The sequence below is a fragment of the Dromiciops gliroides genome, chromosome 6 (assembly GCF_019393635.1).
Source record: "Dromiciops gliroides isolate mDroGli1 chromosome 6, mDroGli1.pri, whole genome shotgun sequence".
NCBI classification, from domain to species: Eukaryota; Metazoa; Chordata; class Mammalia; order Microbiotheria; family Microbiotheriidae; genus Dromiciops; species Dromiciops gliroides.
The window spans coordinates 39225504-39251620 of record NC_057866.1 but is presented as its reverse complement, the minus strand read 5'-3'; the positions used below and the strand labels follow the sequence as shown (position 1 = coordinate 39251620).

Genomic DNA, 26117 nt, shown 5'->3' with positions numbered 1-26117 from the left:
ACTGTCCTCCATTCCAGCATCTGACATCAAGTAGGGGCCAGAGAGCCCGAGACAGCCTTTACACTTTTCCATGTTTACAGCACTTGTTGAGCCAGTTCCGGAAACTGGCTGTTTGACCCTGGTGTGTTATTCTTGTTTTTAGGCCACTTGTGAGAGAGCTTATTTAAAATTCCGAACCCTTCTGTGGCAGCCACAGTGTTGAAGTTCATTGGCAACTGAAGTCTAAGGAAAAGCACTGTTTCCACTGACCTACATTCTTGGCCAAGTTTGTAAGATGACATGTGCCTAATTTGCCAGTAAAGAAATACAGCATGAACTATAAACACAGCCATGATAGGGAACTGTAGGGGGGGGGAGGGGGGGAATCCATTCTGTAACTGTCTACTCTTTAGAAGGGGGAGGGATAAGATTTCTGCCGTTGCTTTTGCAATATACTTGGCATTCAGAGGATTGTCAGTAAAACAAAGGCAAACATATGACCCACATTTTAGAGAAAAGCTTTGACTGAAATAATGCTTGAATCAGAGTTTTAGAGCTGAAAGGGACTTTAGAGATCATTAGTCCAATCATCTCTTCTAACTCCCTTGTTTCCCAGATGAGAAGAGCAAAGCCTAAAGGAGTTAGGTTACTAGCCTAAGGTCACCCAGCCTCGTGAATGGCAGATTTGGATTTGTACAATGGTCTCCTGATTCCTCATCTAGTGTTCTTTTCATCATACCATACTTACTCTTCTGTTTACCTGAGGGAATGAGTAGTCTAAGATCTTATCAGTTCTAGGATTCCAGACCTAAAGTTGTCTTTATTTGGAAACTACAAAACGCTCATCCATGATAAGTATGAAATAGCTAGTATTACCATACCTTTGGGAAAAAATCAACAAGAGAATTCAAACAAGGAAAACATACCAAAAAAAAAAGATTTAAAAAATATACAGCGTTTCAGTAATTCATCATCAATGTTAAAGTCAAAATCATATGCTAGCTATACTCAAAATATAGTTTTCTTCCTGAGCACTCTGTTCTTTCTTAAGGAATAAACACATCAAGATTCTAAAATTATGAGTCACAGCCAGGAAAAACCCAAAGGGGAATACTTTCTAGTCAGCACCTCCAGCCCTCAAAGAGTGATTATCCCATTAAATGAAGCAGTAGAGGATGTCACGAAAAGAGAATGGTAGCACACCATCAAAGGTCACAGGTTAAATAGAAAGGCTGTGAAGTTTTATCACAGACAAAAGGATAAACTTCACTTTCACAAATCCCCAAGGTAGAAAAGGCAGTCTGCTCTAGCTAAAAATTCAGTGATCCCTTTGGTAGCTAGCATTTCATTCCTGAAAATTCACGTTTTGTCAAGTGACTCTGGATGTAACTTTAATTTCACATAACATCCTTTTCTCTATTATGTCATGCAAATGAAATGAAAAACTTTGAAATTCACTGCCATTCTTTCCAAAACATTGATATTATATATTTTTGTGGCTAAGAATTCACCTGATATGGAGTCACATAACTGAATGTGGGGATGGCGAAAAATTTGGCAACAGTAAAAGGATATGGACCTGTATATCTGGGGTCATGTAAAAATTTCTCAGGAGAAAAGGAGTCAGGAGTAGAAAAAGTTTAAGAATCCTGCTCTATAAAACAATGATGACAACACCTGCACCTTTTCTTTCCTGGCTGAGTCTTTTGAGGGCAAATGTGATAATAAACATGAATGATATATTTTTAATTCCTTGGAAGAAAGATCACTAAAGATTTTTCAAGTATTTTTAAATGCCTGTGAAGGTATTAATCTGGAATTAAAAAAAATTTATTTGTGTTTTACTTTATACAAAAATAATAAAAAAAACCATGTATATAAATAAATTTTTGAAAAACTGACTTGTTTTAGATGCTGTATGTTAGCTTGCTACTTAAAGGAGCCCTATGGCAAGTTCTTTTGTAAAGTTATGGATTCTTTTGCAAGTTGAATAATTACCCCCTCAAATTTGTCTGTGTTAAGTATGGATTTTTACATATCATCATTAACTAAAGGATAACACAGCAGTAATTCCAAACTAGATGTGATTACCTGGAAGTTAGTTCTATTTTTTTAAAAAAAAGAACATTTGGTACTTTTTATCTGAGTGGAGTAAATTTTTATGTGTGAAAGTATCATTAGTTTTCTTAATCATCCTATTTTCTACATTGTTTAACATGAATCATCACCTTTCTCCTGATGTGTCATGTATAGGGAGTGCTGATGTAATTATGGAAGCCTTAGTATATGAGAAAAGTGTTGTGATTTGGGGGCATTTGGCGGTTATTGAATTAGCTTTCATCAATTTAGCTATAGCCTCATTTGCAATGTGTCACTAGGCCTTGGCCTGATCTTACTCTGCTGTTAAATATAAGAGTACCAGTTAATTTGGTATGTTACACCAAAAAGAACTGGCATCCACACTGACAATAATGATATTGTCCAGAAATTTAACCAATGTAAGTTAATTGTCACAAGGAGACTAAAAGGGACCAAAAAGTTCCGTAGTCAGAAAATATCTGATTTACTTGACAAAGAGAGAATTGTCTGTGAGAGACATCACCGGTTGAGACTGTAAACTCATCTGTCAAATCTTTCAAAGATGAATGATGGACAGTTTTAAGCAGTATGATCTCAGAAAGCAGAGGGAATCAGTGGAGGATAAAACCAGTTTGAAGAAAGCTCAGTAAGATATCCTACTAAGTTTATATAACTTATCAATGTCATTCAAGGATGAAAATAGAAGGACAGTAAACAGAAAAACAAAAGGAAAAGATTTGCAAAAGCCATTTTAGCAAACTGTCTTTTCCATAAAGGACAGTTAAACTATCACACCTAGATCCAAGAAACAACATTAATGAAAAGGCAGTAAAAGCCGCCACCTTCAAATTGAAATGATACAATTGGAAATCCATTGAGAGATCATGATATAAGGTATCTACAAAAGGGAGGAATGTTAATCCTCCCACATGTGCAAAGAGTGACTGATGGCAATTACTATCCTATATACCACCTCTCTCAGCTATTTTAAATCTTTATGCTACTCTTCTATATATGAATTGAGTGCTTCCTCCATGAGGGTATTAATACAGAACAAGTAGGTTTTTGCAAGGGGTATTCAACAATGAACCACACACCTTTACTCATTTGCAATGAACTGAAAGATGTAGAGATACAATAAATAGCCCATTATGCTTCTGTGATGAAATTGCACCATGTTCTGGTATCCCTGACCACCCCATCCTCTACTTAGTAAAGTAAATACATTTATAAGTAGCTAGTATATGGTAATAACATTATGAAGTAAGATTGCAAAAGGGCAGAAGTCATTTACAAACTGTCTTATAAATTAAGAGAGCATAATAATCACTTACAAACTGTCTCATAAATTAGGGGATCATAGGAGGCAGTGGCAACTGCCTCATAGATTAACTGAGGCCACATCCTAAGACTATGTGTTCAGTTGGGGAAGCAAGCTAGTAATGTAACGGCTCCTCTGTCTCATTAACTGCCCTTGGTCTGTAAGCTGCAGATTTGCTCCACATATGCACAGTAAGACCAGCAACAACATGTTTTACAAGTGAAGTAATCCTAAGGTGTTGATAACTTTGAGATAAATTAGTGAACTAAGCCAAAGGTAACGTGGATGAGTTAGTCCTTCCCCATCACCAAAACCCTATAAAAATGGGACCAAGGGGCAGCTAGATGGAGCAGTGGATACAGCACCGGTCCTGGAGTTAGGAGTACCTGAATTCAAATCTGGCCTCAGACGCTTAACACTTACTAGCTGTGTGACCCTGGGCAAGTCACTTAACCCCAATTGCCTCAGAAAAAAAAAAATGGGACCAAAAACTCCTGACCCCTGAGCACTCCTCTACCAGCTACAGGTTCCTGCCCTCTGAGTGTTCCCAGCTCCTCTCCCAGTTTACCATTCTCTTCTCCGTGATGCCTGCCTCCCTCCCCCACCCCATCCTCCACACATTTCTCTCTGCTTGCAGCCATCATGATCTTTCCCAGCCAGTATCCATAGAACCTGGCGTGCTTGCCCTGCCCAACAGGACCCTCTTGTAGTAACCCCCACCCCTTTAGTTCATAAACCAGAAGCATCAGGATAAAGATTAAACTCCATTCTACAGCTGCCCCTACTGTGAGTGCTCATGGCACTACCAAATCATTGGTAGAAAACGGGTTGGCAGATGAACCTCACGCCCCTTCCAGAAGGGATTTTTCCTATCATTAAAATTCAATAAATAAGTTGGTAATTTAGGTCATTTATTGAGCACCAAGAAGAATAGTCAGTCAATTTGCTAGATCAGACGCCACCTTGCGACCTCTCATGGCAGGGTGTCTCCCTTCTGTACATTATGTTCACTCAGGATTCCTCGAAAGCTCTAACAACGTGGCAGATAGTCAGGAAATAAACATTTACTCAGTACCTACTACGGTGCCAGACACTCAGATGTCGCGCAATGATGCGCCGCTTAAAATTTTGTTCAGGTAATTTTTAAATGATCATCATTTTTATTTATAGTTTTGATTTCTAAATTTTATCACTCCTTTCCTCCCTTCCCCTTCCCTGAGGCAGTAAGCAGTCAGATATACGCTATACATGTGCGGTAATTGTAAAACCTCATTTTGTACGAGGAAACTTGAAGGAAAGAAAGTGAAAAATAGCATGGTTCCGTCTGTGTTCAATCAATATCAGTTCTTTCTTTGAAGGTGCATAGTATGTTTCTTTCCTTCCTTCCTTCCTTCCTTCCTTCCTTCCTTCCTTCCTTCCTTCCTTCCTTCCTTTCTTTCTTTCTTTCTTTCTTTCTTTCTTAGTTTCTTTCTTTCTTTCTTTCTTAGTTTCTTTCTTTCTTCCTTTCTTCTTTTCTTCCTTCCTTCCTTCCTTCCTTCCTTCCTTCCTTCCTTCCTTCCTTCCTTCCTTCCTTCCTTCCTTCCTTCCTTCCTTCCTTCCTTCCTTTCTTTCTTTTTTCTTTTTGGAGGAGCAACAAGGGCCAAGTGACCTGCCCACGGTCACACAGCCAGTAAGTATCAAAGTGTCTGAGGCCAGACCTGAACTCAGGTCCTCCCGATTCCAGAGCCTGTGCTTTATCCACCTAGCTACCCTGATAGTATGTTTCATAAATAGTCCTTTGGAATTGTCTGAGATCATTGTATTGCTGAGAATAGTTAAGTCATTCACAGTTCTTCATCAAACCATATTGCTGGGGGCAGCTAGGTGGCACAGTGGATAAAGCACTGGCCCTGGATTCAGGAGGACCTGAGTTCAAATCCAGCCTCAGACACTTGACACTAGCTGTGTGACCTGGGCAAGTCACTTAACCTTCATTGCCCCGCCAAAACAAACAAACAAAAAAACCCAATATTGCTGTCTCTGTGCACAAGGTTCTCTTGGTTCTGCTCACTTCATTATACCTCAGTTCATGCAAGTCTTTTTAGGCCTTTCTGAAATCATCCTCCTTGTCATTTCTTATAGCACAATAATATTACATCACCATCATATACCACAGTTTGTTTAGCCACTCCTCAGTTGATGGGCATAACTTTGATTTCCAGTTCTTAGCCACTACATAAAGAACTGCTATAAATATTTTTTGTACAAATAGGTCTTTTTACTTTTTTTAGGGGGATGTCTTTGGGATATAAACCTAGCAGTGGTGTTGCTGTATTAAAGGGGATGCACAGTTCTATAGCCCTTTGGACATAGTTCCAAACTGCTCTCCAGAATGGTTGGATCTTTTAACAACAGTGGATTAGCATCCCAGTTTTTCCACATCCTCTCCAGCATCCAATATTTTCCTTTTTTGTTATATTTGCCTCTCTGATAGATGTGATGTGATACCTCAGAGTTGTTTTGATTTGCATATCTCTGATCAGTAGTGATCTCAAACATATTTTCATATGATTAAAGATATCTTTGATTTCTTTGTCTGAAAACTGCCTGTTCATATCCTTTGACCATTTATCAATTTGGGAATTTTTATAAATTTGACTGAGTTCTCTATATAATTGAGAGAGGAGGCCTTTATCAGAGATAAATGTTTCTTTTCTTTTCTTTTTTGCGGGGCAGTGAAGATTAAGTGACTTGCCCAGGGTCACACAGCTAGTAAGTGTCAAGTGTCTGAGGTGAAATTTGAACTCAGGTCCTTCTGAATCCAGGGCTGGTGCTTTATCCATTGCAACAACTAGCAGCCCCCCAAAGATACTTGTTTCAAAAATTCTTTCCTGGTTTTCTACTTCCCTTGTTGTAAGCTTGGTTACATTAGTTTTGTTTGTGTAAAAACTTTTTAATTGTATATAATCAGAATTATCAATTTTACATTTTGTTTTGTTCTCTATATCTTCTTTGGTCCTAAATTCTTCTGTCCATAAATCTAAATAAAAGGATAAAGGATTCCATGCTCTCTTAATTTGCTTATGGTATCATCCTTTATGTATAAATCATGTACCCATTTTGACCTTATTTTAGTATACAGTGTGAGATATTGGTCTATACCTAGTTTCTGCCATACCATTTTCCAAGCAATTTTTGTCAAATAATGAGTTTTTGTTCCAACAGCTTGGATGTTTGAGTTTATCATATATTAGATTACTGTAGTCATTTACTATAGTGTAATTTGTACCTATTCTATTCCACTGATCCATCTCTCTATTTCTTAGCCAGTACCAGATTGTTTTGATAATTATTGCTTTATAATACAGTTTGAAATCTGGTATTGCTAGACCACCTTCTTTTGTATTTTTTATTGATTCCCTTGATATCCTTGAACTTTTATTTTTTTCCAGTTGAATTTTGTTATTATTTTTTCTATGTCTATAAAATATTTTTGATAGTTTGATTGGTATAGCACAAAATAAATAAATTAACTTAGGTAAGATTGTCCTTTTTATTATATTGGCTCAGCCTACCCTTGAGTAATATTTTTCAAATTGTTTACATCTGACTTTATTTGTTTGAAAAGTTTTATAATCATTTAGTTCCTAATATTCAGGTACTTTTGAATAGAAATAATTTCTATTTCTAAATTATGTATTCATACTATTATTTAGTATATTCTTCCTTATCCTTTATTAAAGAAAACCGTTTTTAATTAAACATGAATAATTTACAGGCAATGTTTTTAAAAACTGCTATTGAGAAATTTCATTTTGGCACACATTTGCCTTAATTTTATATTTATTTAAAACTATTGAAACTCAACTATTTATTTTACTTGAGCATGACACAGTCACCCTGGAGCAGTTTTAATGAAAGGATGCTTAATAAGAAAAGCTGAGCCTTGCTTAGTCATCTTAATTAAGTCACCAGCTTTCATCACTTAACTTTGGAAACACATGGTCCCTGTAAAGTCTTTTATTTGAGAAAAAACAAAACAAAACAAAAAAACCCAGGACATTTCTTAGAAGGAAAAAAATGTCATAAAGACTAATTTAACTTTTGAAATATCTAGTATTCCTTATTTTAGAAAATCTAGAAAATGAACACTATCCTACATGATTTTTTTCTTTACACTCTGAATGGCTTGTGTATTTTATGTTAAGAAATTAACTGAAAGGTCATCACAGAAGCAAATAATATTCCAATTACATACAGTTCTCCCATCCATGAATCTCAGGCCACTTTCCCCCTAAACAAATGCAGTGATGATTTAGGTTTGCTCTGGAGTATTTGTGGTTTGATTAAGAGCCCCGAGTTCTGTGGAAGGCATTTATAACTGATTTGCTCTGACCTTGGGCAAGTGACATAATCTGTCTATAGCTAATTTCACCCCCACCTCGTAGGAATTGTGTCCAGATTGCTTTGAGATCCTCATATGCTTAGCATTTTCAAGACTATGATGGCTCATTTACTATTTTAAAATAAATTAGATCAGTTTATCATTAAATAAATGTAAGCTTTCCTTACTGAAAACTGATTTTTTTCTTCCCCAGACACTTCTTACCATCTCTTACAGACCCCTGCTTCCTACTCCTACTGTGTTATTCTCCCCCTTTCCCCCATCTCAGTTGGGAAACAATGAAGGAGAGAGGGAGATTATTCAGTCCTCTGAACACATTCCTAGTTTATATGTTGAAAAGAGATGTGGAGATAGGAGACAATGGGAAAAGAGGTATTGAAAACACTCTTCTTACCTCAGTGGTTAGATTTTGCATTTGTGTGGTTCTGGTAGGTAAGCTTTGTGGTCACAAACTTCAAAAATATCCTATAAAGATTACTTAATTTTTATATTCTTTTTTTTCTTTTTAGGGCTAAAATATTCTTTCTACTGACAATTTGTATTATGACAAAATTTTTTTAAAGTGAACGGAAAAAATCTAAGGTAGAACTAGAGCTGAGAATGAACTGGTAAATGAAAAAGATGATAGAAGTTATTTATCCATTCATTTGCCATTTAAAATCTTTGTGGGTTTTAAAAAAATACATTTCCATTCCTCATAATTATAAGACATTTTCTGAAAGTTTTTAATAATTAAAATGGACATATTGTCAAATACTGACATAATTACTAGAAAAAATCTTGAATTTATGAAGATTTCTTTTAAATATCTCTAGTCCTCAAATTTCCCTTCAAATTAAGATCTCACATTAGTTATAGAAGCATTATTTTATTTCTTTTTTTCAAACTTCATTAGCTATACCTGCAGGCAGTGACTGCTATGCAAAATACAATTAGCAAAACTATATCAAGTTATATATTTATCGATACATAAATAGATGATTCTTAAGTAGTATTAATTATACAGTTACCAAAACCTGCAAGGATCAAAAGATTTTATTTAAGAAGGATTTCACATTCGGCTGGGATTATGTCTACATAATAGCTCAGTAGTACTTCTGCTGAATTGTAAAATAGCTTAGAGAGGAGTATGATGCCTATAGTTGGTGTAATGCATTGGTAATTAAGAGGGTGGGAGGTTAAGCTTCATTAACTGCTGTGGGATTGTATCTTGGGTTTTATTATGCCCTAGAGAACATAAGAAGTGAGAAGGGTCAAACTGTTAGAATCAGATTTTGCTTGTGCATCTGCCAAAACAATGACAGCAAAGTAATATCGCAGTAAACACTGAGAGACATGAATTGTATGGAGAGAATGTGTATTGACATCATTTGGGGGGGAGGGATAAACATTTCTGGAGCTAAAACTGAAATAGAGTCAGTTCTGAAGCACTGAGTGTTTGGAGATGGGAAGGCTTGTCACGTGAACTGACGCTGCTATGTGACTGTGGGGGAGACACATTTCATTCACTCCCTTTGGTTTTTTTCTCATCCTAAAAATATGAAAATTAAACTAAAAACACCTGAAATGATCATATTGATATTGCCTTTATTATCATTCGTTCTGATTTTTAGGTTTTTTTTTCTGATGCACTTTCTATATCAAGATTACAAAGCTATAATGTTTATTTTTACTTTTTGTGTTTAGCTCTCTCTACTCTTTACTATCTTCTTGATAACAGAGTATGTGGACGGACATTACTAGAAGTACACCACAGGAGAAAGTTTGACCCCCTCAGGCTATTTCTTTGGACTGTAACTGCCGGGGCATCCTATACCAGCCAGAGCCAAATATGAAAAAGTCTAGAAGTTCCTCAAATGACATTTGGGAACTATGTGATCAGGAGATTAACCTTCAAATACAAAATTAAGACTTTCTTTTTAAACTTTATTTGAAGTCATGCTTTTATGGTGTTGGAAGTACACTGTACCATCAATTTCATCTCAGTTGTATAACCGAAGATGTCTTACTTTAGAACCATAAGAGTCCAAAAGGGACATGTAATGGGCATTAAAGATAATTGTATCATACTTGAATGTCATCAGGTTTCTCCTTTGTCCTTTAACAAAAAAAATAAAAATTTTTTCAATGATAGATGAAAGCAGGGCAGGGGCTTGGGTGGGGGGGACTCTTATGACATTACAGAGTGGCCTGGCCATGCAGACTACTTAGGTCTTTTAAAACATTTTTTCCTTCTGAATTTCATAGTTTAAATGAAACTAAATTATAAAGTAAGCAATTATTTTATTTTGCCTTTGTATGATATGAAGAGAGTTGACAATTTTCATCAGTAGAAAATTTTCAGAATGACATGGGAAGAATAAGAAAAGTACCAATTTTTATGCATACTTTTATTTCTTGACCTCTTGTAAATTGGCAGATAAGGAATTGCACTGATGATGCTTAAGCCAAGAAAGGCCAACCTTGTTGTTTGTTTCCTCTATGTATTCTTTCACAAAAAGAATTATGGATGTGGTGGAAAGTAATCAAACCCAGTTCTGTTTGAAAGGTAAATAGCTTTATGACTTCTTGCAATACCATGCTGAGATAGCTGTAAGTTGTTTAAAGAGCATGTAAACAGAGAGGTACTAAGTGAGGTACTTGTCCTCACCTCTGACCTTAATGCTCCTAGTATATCACAAAGTACCCAGCCTTATACCAGAGTGAGCCTAGACCTGAAGATCAGCAGAGGAAGACAGTACACCTCACTGGTGGCTCGTGTGAATTTGTACATGTGTGGTTTTCTCCTTGGGCACCTAGGTGGTAAAGTGGGTCGAGCACCAGGCTTGGCGTCAGGATGGCCTGAGTTCAAATTCAGCCCCACTCTCTTACTAACTGTGAAATAATAGCACCCACCTCTCAAGGTTGTTGTGAGGATCAATGAGCTAATAACTGCAAAGCATGTTACATAGTAACTGGCTTATAAATGTCAGCTTCTCTCATCCTCATTATTATTAGCCACCAAGTTTTTGTGTTGTCAAGAGGAGAAATTATATGCCATATAAAACTAGAGGAACACATTTTCCCTGGGGTGAAGATATTGGTAACACTTGTTCATTTGGTATATATTGAGTGTCCAAAGATTATTCATATTTTAAGCTCTGTGGCACACTGAAAATACTTAAAGGAGGTAGGAAAACAAATCAGGTTCCAATAAAAAAAAAAACCAGTGGAAATTAAGCAATACAAAAAAAGTCATTATAGGACATAGTGATTTAAGAAAGGCATTTCCATTTGTAAAAAAAAAAAATTGTTTTTACTATGTTGAGATATTCTCCCTTACCACAGTTTTAGATTATTTAGTAACGGAAGAGAATTTTAAAATATATATATTTGTATGTGTGCGTGTGTGTGTGTGTGTGTGTGTGTGTGTGTGTGGAGAGAGAGAGAGAGAGATTCTTATTTTGAGCTTCCAGTGATAATAGGTGAGAAAGCAAATATACAATTGAATGAGTGTGATGAGTGCCTTAAAGGAAGTATAGGAGACCCTGAAAGTTCAGAATCAGGGTAAGTACCCAGTTGTCAGAATCAGAGGGGGCTTCCTGAAGGAGGTGGTATTTTGCCTTGATCTTGAAGGTGATGGGATTTTGATAAGCAGGAATAAGGGGAAGAACATTCCATATGGATGGAAAAGCATGGGCGGAGGCACAGAATCCAGAAAGCAAAGGGTTCTAGGAAAAGTGAGAAGGGTAGTTTGCCTAGAACATAGGATTATGGCACCATAGATAGAATATGTGGTTCAGTAGTTCCTAGAACATAGAGTATATGTAGTAAAAGAAGAGGCTGGGAAGACAACTTTGCAACCAATTATGGACTTCAGGCTGAGGACATATTCCTATAGTGTAGATAACCATTTGAGTATGTGTTTGACAGCTATTCATGGCCTTTGACGGGAAGAGTAACATTCTCAGATATCTACTTTAGGAAAATTAATTTCATAGCTGTGGGTAGGATAGATTTAATGAGAACCTGGAGGTGGCAGAATCCACTTTCGTTGTTCAGTTGTGTTTGACTCTTCGTGACCCCATTTGGGGTTGTCTTGGCAAAGATAATGGAGTGGTTTGCCATTTCCTTCTCCAGCTCATTTGACAAATAAGGAAACTGAGGCAAACAGGATTAAGTGATTTGGCCAGGGTCACACAGCTAGTAAATATCTGAGGCTTGATTTGAACTCAGATCTTTCTGGTTCCAGGCACGGTGCTCTATGTGCCACCTCATTCCCTCAACTAGGGTATTGAAATACTCTAGGTGAGAATATGAGAGCTTCAATAAAGGTGATGGCAGCAAGAAGGAAAAGAGTGTGTATTTTGTGTTTGAGATACATTTTACAAGATTTGTAAACAATTTCACATGGAGGCCAAAGGTAACTGCAGTCAGCCGACTAATTCAAGCCTGAGTGACTGAAATCCTGGTAGCACTAATAGACTGGAGAATCTGGGTAAAGGAAATAGTTTAAGGAGAAAATTCCAAGTTCACTTTCGATCATGTTAGGTAGGTATCTGGTGAACTAGAATTTAAGAAAGGCTAGCTTAGTTCTTGGCACATAGTCGGCACTTAATAAATGCCTCTTGATTGGCTGACTAAAGAAATAATTTGAATTCTCTGCATAAAGTTGGGAATGTGTACCTAAAAATCAAGCCAAAAAATGCAATTAATTTTGTTTCTACAAACATTTTTTTTAATTGTAGTTCCTAAAAGTTCTTTCTAGAACTTGTACATATTAATTTTTTAATACTTCCAGGAGCTCACATATGTTTGTCTGGGTTTTTCTTGTGCCAGGGTGTGTGGTTAAAATAAGTTACTTGGAAAAAAATTCTAAAGTGAGTAAGAACAAAGTCCCCTCGGTTCCTCATCACGGTGTGGGTTTGACCTTCCATTTTTGAAGAGTGCATCAGTGGAATGCAAGTACTGGCAGATTCTACAGTGCTGAAAAGACTTCCAAGTACTGCCCCAGCAACAGACTGTATTGTCGAAAGTAGCCTGACTTCATAGTAATGAACTATTGGGTCATAACAACCCATTACATTAACAACCACCACCACAAACACTATCATAAAACAAAACAAAAACAATATTCAAGAATTGCTTATTTTTAGTAGCTATCATCAAACCAGATGGAAAATTTTCAAAATATAGAAATATGGTAGGAATGAAGAAAACCACTGGCCAACCTGCTAATAGAATTGCCTCAAGGATTATTTCAGTAAACTTACAGAAGGTGATTTTTATATCCCAATACTTTTATTCGGTAATAACAAGCACTTATTTTATCCATCTATGCAACAGTAAAAGAGTAATAATAATTTTAAAAGGGTAATAACAGCAAATTGTCCCAGTGCCATTTCTATCAGTAATCTATCAAAAGAGGTAAGAAAAATAAGAAATAATAATGAACGACCTGTGTTGTATTTTGTGTACCTGAACTGCCCTGTGAGATAGATAAATGTTGAGGTATCTAAAGACAGAGATAACAAAAGACCATCACCAAAGGATTCTTGATGGCATTTACTTGTAAGATTAAAAACAAAATACGTGTTGGATTTAGGAAAAGATCTGTTCGTATTAAAGATGACTGCTATTAAATAAGCCATCCTCTACTGGGTTTTATTTTCATAGTCCTAGAGTTTTGCCTGGAAAGGACTTGAAGTCATCTAGTCCAATTCCCTTCTTTCTCAGCTGAGAGAACTGAGATGAGAGAGGGGAAGTGACTGCCCGGGCCCCATGGGCGATGGTGGGGCTGGGATTTGAATGGGGAGCCTCGGACCAAGTCCACTGCCCCGTTGCTGTCTCTGTCCCTCCATCAGTGTTGGGCAGATTCTGTTTGAATTCGGTTTGGTCTAGAGCTGTTTTGGTTCATGATTTTCTTTGTGGCTAGGCTACCTTGTTATTTGTCATTCCCTTTGTTCCCTACTGAGGATCTTGGTGCTCAGTTGACAAAAGCCAAGGTCATCTTCCTTCAGACTGGAAGAATGGGTGCTGTTTTTATATTTGGTAAGATAATTATCACAGAATGAATACCATTGTTTCCTTCTCTTGGCATCTTGCTTTCCAAAGAGTAATATTACTCCATTTCTGTATGCTTCTTGTCTTTCAGTATGTTTTGAAGTAGAAAAATGCACCAGCCAGAATTGTTGTGGTCACATTTCCCTAGGACATGATTTTTTTTTTTAGAATACACTTACACATGTGCACACATGTATCTTCCACTTGGAAGGATAGACCCCGTGCATTTTTTCCAAGTTTTATTGATGTCTTTCCTAGACACCTTAAAGTCTAAAATGTATTATCTTATAATAATATTATAAACTAAATTGCCTTCTGGAAATATTTGAGATGACACATTTGTTAAGTGATGATACTGCAATTTGACAGTTGTGGTTTGAGTTTTGAAAGGCTTTGAACAATGGCTGGCTTAATGAGTTAGAGGAATTCAAAGATAGGATTTACCATCTCTTCCTAAACAATGGTTTGTGAGTAGCACTCATTTCCATTGTGTTCTTGAGATTAGTAAAGATAACACATGCCAGAAAGTATTTCAGGTATTACCTGAAAGTCACCCAATTTGAGAATAACAGTTTAAATTATAGATGTCTTCAATATGAAACTAGTTTGTGAAAATTTAATGTAATAAACTCTTTAAAAAGCAAAAGTTTCCATTCATTCTCTTATTTCAATAATCTTATATTTAAATATTAACATCCTGTTTTCATGATCTTTAGGCCTTTAAGGGATAGGTTTTGTCCACTGTAAGTATTACAGGCAGCATACACATCCAGGTTTAAGATAGCATTTTGAGCATTTTTTTCCTTATAAAACATTCAACTCTCTAACCTTTTCACATGTATGAAATGACCTTGATGCCAGAAGACATCTTGCATACAGGAATCAGTGTAGGCAAGCATTAAAAACTAAGGGAAAGGGGCAGCTAGGTGGCGCAATGGATAGAGCACCAGCCCTGGATTCAGGAGGACCTGAGTTCAAATCCAGCCTCAGACACTTAACACTAGTTATGTGACCCTGGGCAAGTCACTTAACCCCAATTGCCTCACCAAAAACAAACAAACAAAAAAACTAAGGGAAAGACATGCATCTTAGTATCTCAGGGGTGAGAAATACATTTATCAAGAACACCACAAGGTGGTGAATCAGTAACTCCCTGTTATTTCCCATCAGTGTTTGGCAGCGGCAAATTAAAAACCATTATGAGAACTCCCTCAAAAAATAAAAATTTAAAAACAGAACACTGGGACACCTTTACCATCCATGCCACTGGTTGCTCATAGAAGTGTGGGGCTGGGACTAGGGGTACCTTGGAAAATGTTGGAGTTCAAAAAGCAGTGTCAGGATAGAACTATCTATGGCAGAACCTATCCTGCCCAAAGAAGGTCATGGATTAGAACCTGGAATCAAGAAGGAGCAGATAATATAGCCTATGCTGGGTGCCACTGTCTTGTGTAAAATTAATGTTAATAGCTCTATAATAGTTATTACTTGGGCAAAAGTAACATGCTTTGTAAACCATTTAGTAACCTAATAATACAACTTAATGGGAATTAGGGTATGGCTTCATCTATTAAATTCCTATTAGGTGGAATGGAAAGACAAAATTATTTATATGGAAAAGAGTCATTATATGAAACTAATTTAAACAAAAAGGTTGCAAAAATATTCAGTGGCTTTTCAAGGAAAATAATTATTAAATAAATTAAACTAAAATGGTTTTCCACATAAAAATCATACTAACCTTATCAAATCAGAGGAAAATATAATGTTTGGCTCTAGAGTGTTCTAACCCATTTGAACCTTGCCATCTCTACCTTCAGGTATGCAGCAGAAAGGGCTAACTGTTAAAAGCCTATTTCATCCACATTAAGTTTGGATTAGTTAATGTTGTTAATATTATATTCTATCAAAGGATTGAAGAGTTTTGAAAGAATTCAAAAGTTTTTCTCTTATGAATAAGGTTTCTTAAAATTTAAAGTCAAGAAAAATTTCTAATTTGTAGGAAAAGGCTGGATAATTTCATCATGTTCTCTTGGTGTATTATATGACATTAATGAGAATTACAATCATATTAAAAAAAGGTTTCATTCAGGAATGATTGTAGAACCTTCTCCTTAATCTTAAATAACCTAATAGAGGAAAATTCCTATTTTACCATGAGATATTTGTAAAGAATAAGAAACAGTCCAATAAAAACCTAGGCACAGTAAAGGAGGAAGCCCTAAAATCTTTTCTCCAATAGCCAAAATGCATAGATGAATTCCTTTTTTTGTTGATTGAATAGTGAATTTTGTCACAAGCATACAGTGATGACTGTAGATTATAAAACCTTCTAATCTAAATGGACATTTTAACAAAATAGAATTTATATTTCACAAATAATGACTTAAATTAAAAAAAACATAAAGATGTATTATCCTGACTAGCAAGTATGATTATTATATTTTGATTTTTGAGAATCTTTAAATTTTATTTTCATCAGAAAAAAGTTATTCCATGTCTTGTATCATACATATATTTTATTTGAATACCTGAACCAAAAATATTTTATAGGTAGAAATTAAAAAATTTTTTTTTGTGGGGCAATGGGGGTTAAGTGACTTGACCAGGGTCACACAGCTAGTGTCAAGTTTCTGAGGCCAGATTTGAACTCAGGTCCTCCTGAATCCAGGGCCAGTGCTCTATCAACTGCACCACCTAGCTGCCCCAGAAATTTTTTAAATACAACTAGTTCCTTCTACTAGTTACTATATAGAGGGAGTTAATATATTTTGAGGTCAAGCGAAGTGGCCTGCAGCAGACAACTTATTTGCTATCTCATGTAAGTATGAAATGGTCAACTTTGGAAACAAAGACACTGATATGCAACATTACTATGCATCTCATCCATTGCCAAATTACACTTTATGATAATGCTACATGAAAAATAAACCAAAGCTATCAAATTATTTTCCCTCTTCCGTGGAATTCACTGTACTCTACACATTGCATTATTTGCCCTTTCTTGAGAATGGCTTGTAGAACTTTCAGTTAGCTGGTGGTGCTGTGGATGTAGAACTGGACTTGGGGTTAGGTTCATATCCAGCCTCAGATGTTTAGTAGTTGAATGCCCCTGGGCAGGTAGGTCACTTAACCTTTGTTTACCTCCACTTCCTCATCTGTAAAATGGGGATAATAATAGCACCCACCTCCCAGAGTTGTTGTTGGGATCAAATGAATAATACTTGTAATGTGCTGAGCGCAGTGCATGGCATGATATAGATACAGGCTGCTGTTGTTGTTTATTATTATTAGTGGTAGTAATAGTAATTCAGAACGCAAATTGTCACTCCTTCCCCTCACCACCACCCCAAAAAAGGGGACCTAGAATAGAAATTGAATGGATTTTGCTCTGTTGAAGATTTTAGATTTTGCTTTCATTGTTTAAATGGGAAACAAAAATTTGCAGCTACAAAGTAGCATTTGCTACAGGATAGATGCATGTCTTTATTTTAATCATGGTTACTTCATCTTGTTTTTTCAATGAAATAAACAGATTGTTCACATGTTTATTTTTACTTCATGGCAAATGTTAACTGTAATTAGCAATAATATGTAAATTGTAATTCTAAGCTTTGATTAAAGAATGTAAATTTTTTTTAAATAGTATTTTGTTTTATTTTTTCTAATTACATGTAAAGATAGTTTAAAAATATTCTTTTTTAAAATCTTAATAGTATTTTTTTCCAGTTGCATGTCTCCAAGACAAAAGGCAATCTGATATAGGTTATATGCATATAGTCACATTAAACATATTTCCTCATTAGTCATGTTGTGAAAGAAGAATAAGAACAAAAGGCAAAACCTCAAAAAAAGAAAAAACGAACAAAATAGTAAAAAAAAAAGTATGGCTCAATCTGCATTCAGATGCCACAGTTCTTTTTTCTGGATGTGGAGTGTATTTTCCATCATGAGTCTCTTGGGATTATCTTGAATCATTGTGTTGCTGAGAAAAGCTAAATCTATCTTAGTTGATTATCACACAATGTTGCTATTACTGTGTACAATGTTCTTCTGGTTCTGCTAACTTCACTAAGCATCAGTCCACTTAAGTTTTTCCAGGTTTTTCTGAAATAAAGAATATTAATTCAAAAGCCATATCTGCCTCTTAGAATAGTATCAAATTTGAAAATATCCAAAGTATAAGCAAGTATAGTACTAAGAATATTTGGATCAATCGAAAAAAGGTTTCTGAATATTAATTTGCCTGAATATTGTTAATATTAATCTGAATATTAATTTGCCTAGTTAGTTGGGAAATTAATTTGAATCATTCTTTATTTCAGAAGCTTTGTGTTTTTTCTAGTTGGGACAACAATTTTTAGTTCTTTGGAAAAATCCTAGTGATCGTCATCATTTTTAATAATGTATTCTCTAAGGGGCAGCTAGGTGGTGCAGTGGATAGAGCACCGGCCATGGAGTCAGGAAGACCTGAGTTCAAATGTGGCCTCAGACACTTAACACTTACTATCTGTGTGATCCTGAGCAAGTCACTTAACCCCAATTGCCTCACCAAAAAAAAAAATGTATTCTCTAATAACATATCATTCTACTTTATTAGGAACTTCCTGAACCATTACAAGACGATAAGTATAAAAAAGAGCTTGATGAAGGAAGTAGTCATAAATCACACAGAGAGCCGGATATTTCCATGAAGATAGCCTGGCGTTATCAAAACTTACCCAAAATGGAGGTAAAGCAACGTGTGTAAAATTTTCCTATACCTGTACAATTTTATTTACCTATTCGAATGTATTTTACTTATTATTTAAATGAAAGAATCTTTGCTTGTGATGATGAATTATTCAATTTGCTCTATAAAGAATTAGAGAAATCCATAGTTTGTTTTAGAAATATTTTCATCCAGAATAATTAGGACAAAAAGTTTAGTTGCTTTAAATAAGGTAAATATTCTTTATGTAGAAGATGCAGATGTCCTCAGTTATTAATTCCTTCAGGTTTCCAGATAGCTAAAGCATTACAAGTAGTATGAATTTAATACATATTTGATAAATTCATTTGAAGAATAAATAAATTATAAATGTAAAGAGGACATAGTCATTTGTGTTCCCTTAGAGTTGCCCTAAGAAAAACTTTGGAAAATACCTGGTAGGTGAATGAATGAATAAATGGATGGATGGATGGATGGATGAATAAATGGATGGATGGATGGATGAATAAATGGATGGATGGATGGGTTGAGAAAGCATTTATTAAGAACTTCCTACATGCAAAGCATTGAGCTAAGTCAGAGGTTCTTAAGCTTTGTTGTGTCATGGACTTCTTTGGCCGACTGGTAAGGCCAATGGACCTTAATAGTTGGCCAGCTTTTTCATATGAGCTTCACTAGACAGGACAACTGATCACATGTGAGGATATTATCAGATGTCTGTAAAGTGCTTTGCAACCTTAAAGTACCATACAAATGTTGGTTATATTGTCATTGTCATTGTCACTATTGTTACTCCACCAGCATAGCCTTTGAAAAACCAGGGTCACTTCCATGTTCAGGTCACTTCCACAGGCATCTAGGAAGTGCCTTTTAAGTCTAAAATTGACTTAAAACTTGTATGTCTTTCTAGGATCCTGCACATGTCTCTTCCCTCTGACAAAGATCACGGCCCTATTGTCATGTAACATAGGAACTGTAGGTACAGCGCACCCTGAGCTGTTGCCCTGGAGGGCGGAGGCCTTCCACCGTTCACAGTGTAGTTAGTTCTGTATAGCTCCCCAGCATGCCAGATCACCCCTCCACTCAGATGGCCAGGAGTCTACCAAGAAAGAGAGTTCCCTCTTTTTGGCTGATATGCACTAGCACGTGGAGGCCTGAGGCTCACCCAGGGAAGCACGCAGGTGTAGGCTTCTAAGGGCTGGCTGCCCACATGGGAGATGGGATGCCTGGCTTAGAGATGCTGACCATTGCAAATGCTGCCTCCAGCTTTGGGAGCTGGGCTAGCTTGTCAGACTCAGTCACTAGGCTGAAATTTGTGAATTGTGAATGAATTCAGCAAACATTTGTGGTCATGGTTATTAGAAGTTTCAGACTGGGTTAGTCTGAATAATTGAAAAGAATAATCATATTATACATATGAATGTGTTTTCAGTGAAAGCCTTCTGTGGATTTCTTATGTTCTTTAGAATGTGCTGATTTTCTGCATACAAAGATGACTTATCTACCCTCAGGATTGGGGGGAAAGGGAGCTTGTTTTTCTGTAGGTGGTAAGGTGGACCATTTACACACTATTTTCTTCTATCCAGTGACACAGAGAAGGGTCTCGTCTATGGATCACAGGACACTAGTTCTCACAATGCAAAACTGGGCCTTCCTTAGTAATATGCATCTGGGTGGCATCACTGTGCCTGACACTGAGACAGATATAACATGTGGGGCTTAGGGAGGCTCGGTGCCTACTAGGAGGAGAAGACAAGGAACAGAAAGGACTAGAATAAATGCTTTCATGGTGAGTGCATGAGATAGATGGGAGATCAGGTGTCCTGTAACATCAAAGTGGGAGGACCATGATTAACTGATGGGTGCCTGGGGATCAGGGAAGGTTTCATTGAGGAAGGGCCATTTGAGTTGGGACTCGGGACAAGAAGTCCAAGAGCCAAAGAAAGAAGAGGGCATCGATTCTAGGCACTGAATCATGCACAGAGGCATAAAATGAAGGGTCTGATCACAGGATAAAAAGGAATCAACTTTTTCTAGAGCCCGGAGGAGTAATTAGAGATTAAGGGTGGGCAGGTAGGGTGGCAAAAGATTTTGGATGGCTTCAGACACCAGGCAGTCAGACTTGACTCAGACAATGGAAGGCACAAAAGTACTGATGAGAAAGATACTTTGATGGATGAGAAATAGATTGGAGTGGGGGAGAAAGCTAAGGAAGGAAGACTCATTAGAAGGCTACTGCAGACAGCCCAGAATAGTAATAATGCCTGTCTGTTCTAGAGTAGTGGCAGATTTCTAGGGAAATAATTTGATCAGAGGGATTCTTAACCTACAGTCCATGAACTTGTTTTTTAAAAAAATATTTTTATAAATATTTCAATATAATTATTCATTGTAATGTATAATATTAGATTGAGTTGAATTATATTGAACTGAATTGTAACATTCAAAGTAATATATAATACTATAATATTTTTATATAATTGCTTCCTTTCATAGTCCCATGTAATTTATTTTATGAATTTAAAAACAGTCCAGTCAGTAGGTTTCACCAGACTGCTGAGAGGGTATGGGGGCAGGTCTCTGACACAAAGAGGTTTTGGTTTGGGGGTTGATTTTATTTTTTTGGTTCCTCCCCACCTCTCCCTCACATTGGAGGGAGGGAGGGAAGGAAGACAGAAGAAAGAAGGAGGGAGAAAATCCTTCTAACATATGTTTAATTAAGCAAAACAAATTCCTTCAATGACCATCACCAAAACATAAAAACTAAATCATGCTTTCTAACTGTGGGTTTCCTACAGAGTTTTGTCCTTTTATCTTCTCCTTTTAAACTACTTCTCTCGGTGATCTTATAGGGTCCCGTGCTTTTAATTACCATCTCACAGATCTACCGATCCTGACTTACCTCTCTGCTGACCTCCAGTCTCACATCTCCAGTTGTCTTTCAGGCATCATAAACTGGATGTCCAGTAGACATTTGAAACTCACCGTGTCCAAAACGGAAGTCATTGTCTTCCCTCTAAATCCTCCCCTCTTCTTCACTACACTGTGGTGGTAGAGGGGGACAGCTAGGGGATACAGTGGATACAGGACCTGAGTTCAAATCTCACCTGTGTGACCCTGGGCAAGTCACTTAACCCCACTTGCCTTAAACATCTGGGGCCATCTCTAGTCATTCTGATGTATATATTGCCATTTGACCCACATGGCTCTGGAAGAGAGTGGGATCGGTGACTTTGCATTGCCCTCCCTCACTTAAATCCATGACATCGCCTCCTGATGTCATGGTCGTCTTTGAGAATGAAGGACAAACAACAACAACAATGATGGTAGATAGTAACACCATTCATCTTGTCCCTCAGGTTTGCAACCACAACCTAGGTGTTGTCCTCACCTCCTCACTTCTTCTCACTCCCCATATGCATTCAGTTGGCAAAGCCTCTTAATTTCACCTTTGCAGTATCTCTCTAATGCCCTCCCTGCCTTTTTTTCTTTTTTTTTGGCGAGGCAATGAGGGTTAAGTGACTTGCCCAGGGTCACACAGCTAGTAAGTGTCAAGTGTTTGAGGCCGGATTTGAACTCAGGTCCTCCTGAATCCAGGGCAAGTGCTTTATCCACTGCGCCACCTAGCTGCCCCGCCCTCCCTGCTTTAATACATCCCCTGCTCTCCTCTGATACTGCTACCGCTCTGGTGCAGACCCTCATCCCCTCACACCTGGACGACTGCAGTAGCCTACTGGTGGGTCTGCCCTCCTCAAGGCTCTCCCCACTCCCCTCCATTCTCCATAGCGCTTTCCCTAAAGCCCAAATACAACTGTGTCCCATCCCTACTCCATAAACTCCAGTGGCTTCCTCTTGCTTCCAGGACCAAATAGAACCCTCTGCTTGCTCTTCAGAGCCCATCCTCAGCTCATCCCCTCCCACCAGTGCAGTACTCTGATACCTTACTCATGGACTCTTCCATCCAGTAACACAGGCCTCCTGGACATCCCCCCAACAGCTCCAGGCATCTCCTCCGGATGGCTTCCATGCCTGGAATTCTCCCTTCTCATCTCCACTTAAGTGGCTTCCCTGACTTCCAGTATCAACAAAACTCCTATTTTTTTGTAGGAAGCCTTTCCCAACCCCTCTTAATTCTAGTACTGTTCGAATTTTAATTATTTCCTATTTTCCTATTTTGGGGCAGCTCAGTTGCCCAAAAAAATCCTCAATGGGTAGAATCAGACATAACTGAACAGCAAATGTTCCTATTTATCCTGTTGTAGCTATTTGTTTGCTTGTCATCTCTCCCCCATTAGATTGTGACGTTCTTGAGGGCAAAAGATTTTTTGGTTTTGGGGGAGTTTTTTTAATCTTTTTTTTTTTTTATCTCAGGTATAGTGCTTAGCACAGTGCCTGGCATGTAATAGACTGACTCATTGATAGATGTCAGTCTATACCTTGAGGCTCTCTGCATGGCACAAAAAAAGTTAAGAACCCCTGATCTAGAACTGAAAGAGACCTTTAGAGATCATTTCTTTGGGGTCCCCTATTTTGTAGATGAGGCATAGTGATTTGTTAAAGTGATTTGACCATGATAAATTACCATGGATTTATTTTTAAGTAAATTATTAATATGTGGAATTTTTTCATATGCATAAAGTTACTAGATTTGTTGACCTTTTAGGCAGGGTTTTTAAAACATGAAATAGCTTAATTGTTTTTTATTACTAGTCCTGAAAAATCTGAGAGGGATTCAGAAATCTGTTTAGATATACATTAATTCATAATGTATACATACATTCATTCATAAATGATATTTACAGGGACGGGTGGGGGGGCAATCTTTGTTCCTGGATTTTTTTCTATAAAAGATTTCAAGGGTTATCCTTGTTTTACATTATCTGATTGTCTCCCTGTGAGCTCTCTGTTCATTCCAAACTAATTTTTAATTCCCAACTAAAAATAATGAACTAAATGAAACTAAAATATAGTAGATTTATTTTTATTTTTCAGTGAAATATTTTTATTCTTGGTAAGTAGATAAACTGCCACATGAAATTAATTTTCTTCTATTATTCATCCTAAAATATGAATTTTCTCTCTCATCAGTATTGTAATTAGAAATACTAATAATTAGTGGTGGCCTAAAAGAATACTTTGTTCACTGATAATTTAGTTCATTTCTTTCTGCAGCCGCTCACTCATAGGACTCCAGGAAGCCTCAGTCCACTAATAAATTTATCAAGTCCAACTTAAAAGAAGTGGAAAGTCTCCCTTTCTTTCTCTCTCCATGGCCAGTCTGCTAAAACAGATTATTCATGCTTACTTGATTCAGGTAGGCTTTTGCAAGCTTCCCCACTAGGCCTGGGAATGTGGTACATTGAGGCCTATTCAGAGGCTTCTGACATAGACCAAGCTTTTATTGCTTGGTGTTTTATTATAGCCAAATCCTAGTCTCCACCCAGTTTGTTGGCGCACTACTTATTCTTTTGAATCGAGAAAGGTTATCACCTACCTTAATCCCTGCAGCAGCGTGGATTAAGGACACCAATGTGCCCCAGGATTCTCAAAGAGGATCCTGGAAACTTCTTGTTTCTTCTTTTTCGCTGTCTTTACTAAACTCTTTGGGGCCTTAGTGAGGATTTGCATCTGAAATGGGCAACCTGGAGCTTTTCTCAATGAAGACATCAGATCAAAGTTCAGTTAGTCAAGGCCTTTCTAAAACATTAAGGGGGCTTGGACTTATACAAGAAAAAGATGAGCTCTAGCAGAGATTGCAGTAAAAACATTTTGAACTGTAATCCGGATAAAGGATAGATTATAGGCCAAAGAACAGACCCTGTTTAAATTGCTTTCACAACCTTTAGACTAAATAACTTTACGTTCTTTTTTTAATGAAGCATATATTTTAATGTGAAATGTTATTGTTTGTGAATGTTTTAATAGAAGTTAAATTCCTAAGTAAAATTGCTTTAGGTATCTTCAGAATTAAAGAAAAAAATGAAATAAACACAATTCTTGAGTTTAGACGAAGAAATTTGACTTAAAAGATCACACTAAAGCATTTCAGTAAATCATTTTAAATTTAAAAACAAAAGTATGGCATTAAGGAGGCATGAACATTTCCTTTACCACATTTAAGAATTAATTTGACTACACTATTGAATATTGGTTTAAAATGCAATTTTAATTGTTCTGCAGTGGTTTGTGTGTGTGTGTGTGTTTTTATTTGCCATACTCTGGGCATTTAAGCTTTGTGAGTACTTAATAACAATTACAAAAGATTGTGTATTTGTTGGGTCTTAATCTAAATGGCTCAAGTTTTAGTCCACAATCCTGATCAAAGGCCTCCAGTATGTAAAGGCCTTTTGGGTTCTGCTTCTTTGTGTGTGTGTGTGTGTGTGTGTGTGTGTGTGTGTGTGTGTGTGTGTGTGTGTTGCACAGTCTTTTCCACGGAAATCAGGGTAACAGTAGATTTGCAGGGTTCAAACAAACAAGAAACTTTCTCTCTGTGATCTTTCCATCACCAACAGGAATCCAGAGACTTCAAACTTAAGTCTAGATCGGAAGGCTTTTTTAAAGTTTTAAATGACTCCCGGGTTCAGTTGGGCCACTCAAGATCATAACTATGCAGTTTCAGAATTATGGCTAGAAATTAGTCTTGGGGCAGCTAGGTGGTGCAGTGGATAAAGCACTGGCCCTAGATTCAGGGGGACCTGAGTTCAAATCCAGCCTCAGACACTTAACACTAACTAGCTGTGATTCTGGGCAAGTCACTTAACCCTCATTGCCCCGTAAAAAAAAAAAAAGGGGGAAGGAAGGAAGGAAGGAAGGAAGGAAGGAAGGAAGGAAGGAAGGAAGGAAGAAATTAGTCTTATGATTTCATTGGTAAAGGAAGATCTCCATCCAAAACTCCCCCAACCATGTTCAGCCATAGGAGTTGCTTAGAGTGCTGAGAGGTTAGGGACTTGTCCAAGGTCACATGGACAGGATGTGTCCGAGGTGGGCTGTAAGTCCAGGCTTTCCTGTCCCCTGTGCCACCACACCTGGCTATTTTCATAATTTCATGACTGATAGAAAATCATTCACTGTTATGCATTAAAGTGTGGCACAGTCTAAAGAGACTGATAAGTGAGAGATGTTAAAATTCTAATCAAGGATTTCTGTGAATTTGTCGATTGTGTCTGAAGTTTACTGAGCTATGTTCCAGGTTAACATCTGAGCTCCTTGGAGGGAGCTGCTGTTTCATTCTTTGTACTTTTACAAGCTCAGTGCCTGGCACATAGTAGGGGCTTAATAAATGTTTGTTGATCGTTTAACCAACAAATTAATGGGGCTGCTAACACTTAAAAAGAAACCACCTAAAATAACACATGAATTGAGGGGATGCCCATCCGTTGGGGAATGGCTGAATAAACTGTGGTATATGAATATAATGGAATATTATTGTGCTATAAGAAATGAGGAGGAGGCAGATTTCAGAAAAACCTGGAAAGACTTATACGAACTGATGCTGAGTGAAGTGACCAGAACCAGGAGAACCTTGTACATAGTAACACTGTGTGATAATCAACTGTCATAGAACTGTGTTCTCAGCAATACAATGATCCAAGACATTTCCA

At 37.1% G+C, this 26117-nt stretch overlaps 1 protein-coding gene across 1 annotated transcript in view; it reads left to right on the top strand.

The window, feature by feature from the left end:
- The window catches only part of ELP4 (elongator acetyltransferase complex subunit 4), a 242931-nt gene that overhangs the window by 24598 nt on the left and 192216 nt on the right, over positions 1–26117 (top strand). Inside the window, 1 exon segment of the mRNA XM_043969894.1 lies at positions 18406–18537. Within this exon segment, the coding sequence (XP_043825829.1) occupies positions 18406–18537 (132 nt within the window).